The 1,860-nt window shown below is 43.0% G+C and overlaps 1 protein-coding gene across 1 annotated transcript; it reads left to right on the plus strand.

The window, feature by feature from the left end:
- Positions 1 to 5: 5 nt before the first annotated feature.
- Positions 6 to 938, plus strand: LOC109378653 (olfactory receptor 7A10-like; the record flags this gene model as incomplete). Its single annotated transcript, XM_019634963.1, has 1 exon — positions 6 to 938. A coding segment is annotated over one exon (933 nt), but the record flags the coding sequence as incomplete, so codon positions are not given.
- Between the last annotated feature and the right edge of the window lie 922 nt (positions 939 to 1,860).

Consider the following 1,860-nt stretch of genomic DNA (forward strand, 5'->3'; position numbering starts at 1 on the left):
TGCAGCCTCTCATCTTTGGGCTTTTCCTCTCCATGTACCTGATCACTGTGTTGGGAAACCTGCTCATCATCCTGGCCGTCAGCTCAGACTCCCACCTCCACACACCCATGTACTTCTTCCTCTCCCACCTGTCCTTTGTGGACATCTGTTTCACCTCCACCACCATCCCTAAGTTGCTGGTGAACATCCAGACTCAGAGCAAAGGTATATCCTATGAAGGATGCATCACACAGATATATTTTTCCACACTTTTTGGAGTATTGGATGTGTTCCTCCTGACTGTGATGGCCTATGATCGCTTTGTGGCCATCTGTCACCCCCTGCAGTACATGGTCATCATGCATCCCTGGCTCTGTGGACTGCTGGTTCTGCTGTCCTGTATCATCAGTGTCCTGAATTCCTTATTACATAGCTTAGTTGCATTGAGACTGTCCTTCTGTACAGACTTGGAAATCCCCCACTTTTTCTGTGAACTCAATCAGATGATCAAACTTGCCTGTTCTGACACCTTTCTTAATGACATGGTGATGTATTTTACAGCTCTCCTGCTTGGTGGTGGACCTTTTGCTGGTATCCTTTACTCATACTCCAGGATCATTTCCGGCATACGTGCAATGTCATCAGCTCAGGGGAAGTATAAAGCATTTTATTCTTGTGGATCTCACCTCTCAGTTGTCTCCTTATTTTATTGTACTCTGCTGGGAGTGTATCTCAGCTCTGCTGTGACCCACAGCTCACAGTCAAGTGCAATAGCCTCCGTGATGTACACTGTGGTCACACCCATGCTGAACCCCTTCATCTACAGTCTTAGGAATAAAGACATCAAACATGCTCTAAAAGCATTCTTTTTGAAGCTAACTATAAACAGACCAATTGTCCTAAGATTGAAGAAGTGCCCACAATTGCAGAGGTCAAAGGCTCACAGTCAGATATTGTGATTATTTTCAGACTGTGGAAGGATTACTTGCTCTCTCTATTTATTTTCTGGAATTTCCATTTCTTTAGCCTCATCTTCTCTAATCAATGTATGTAACTCATTTTAAGCTTTCAGCTCTCTCAGGTATCTAATAGCTTTTCCCATAGTTTATTTCCTACTTTTATTTACTTTATTTATTTATTTATTTAAGATTTTATTGGGGAATTGGGGAAGAGGAACAGCCAAGTTGTTGTCCTTTGATCTTAGTTGTGGAAGGTGCAGTAAGCTCAGCTCCAAATCCAGTCATGCCACTCAGCTCAAGGTGCCAAGTTCAGTCTTAGTTGTGGGTGGGCGTAGCCACCTTCCTATGTGGGAGTCGAACTGGCAGCCTTGTTGTTAAGAGCGGGCTCTCTAACCCCTGAGCCACCCGGGCAGCAGCTCAGGTCAAGGTGCTGAGTTCAGTCTTTAGTTGTGGGCAGGCATAGCCCACCATCTCGAATAGGCAACCTTATTGTTAGGAGCACTGGCTCTCACCAACTGAGCCATCCTGCCACCTGTGAGCAGCTCAGCGGCAGTTCAGCTTGGGCACAGCGCACTGGTCCATGTGGGAATTGAACTGGTGACCCTGTTGTTCAGAGGTCACACTTTTGAGCAAGCTCTTAACAAACTGAGCCACTCGGCCAGCCCCCTACTTTATTTTTAACCAGAATCAGAAATATATTTGTAAATTCTCATTTACCTAATGTAATGATACAGATTTTTTTAAAGAATACTTTTTTCTAACTCTATATATCATACCAAATAATTTTCCTTTTGTTTTCTTTAAAAAATTGTCATGGGTCATAGTACTCAAATGGAAAAAAAAACTACACTTGATGACTGAAGCAATTTATATAATTTTAGAACACATGAAAATCTGAGACTACTCTTTTTCCCTTTGTTAG

The sequence above is a fragment of the Hipposideros armiger genome, unplaced genomic scaffold (assembly GCF_001890085.2).
Source record: "Hipposideros armiger isolate ML-2016 unplaced genomic scaffold, ASM189008v1 scaffold_2375, whole genome shotgun sequence".
In the NCBI taxonomy this organism is placed as follows: Eukaryota; Metazoa; Chordata; class Mammalia; order Chiroptera; family Hipposideridae; genus Hipposideros; species Hipposideros armiger.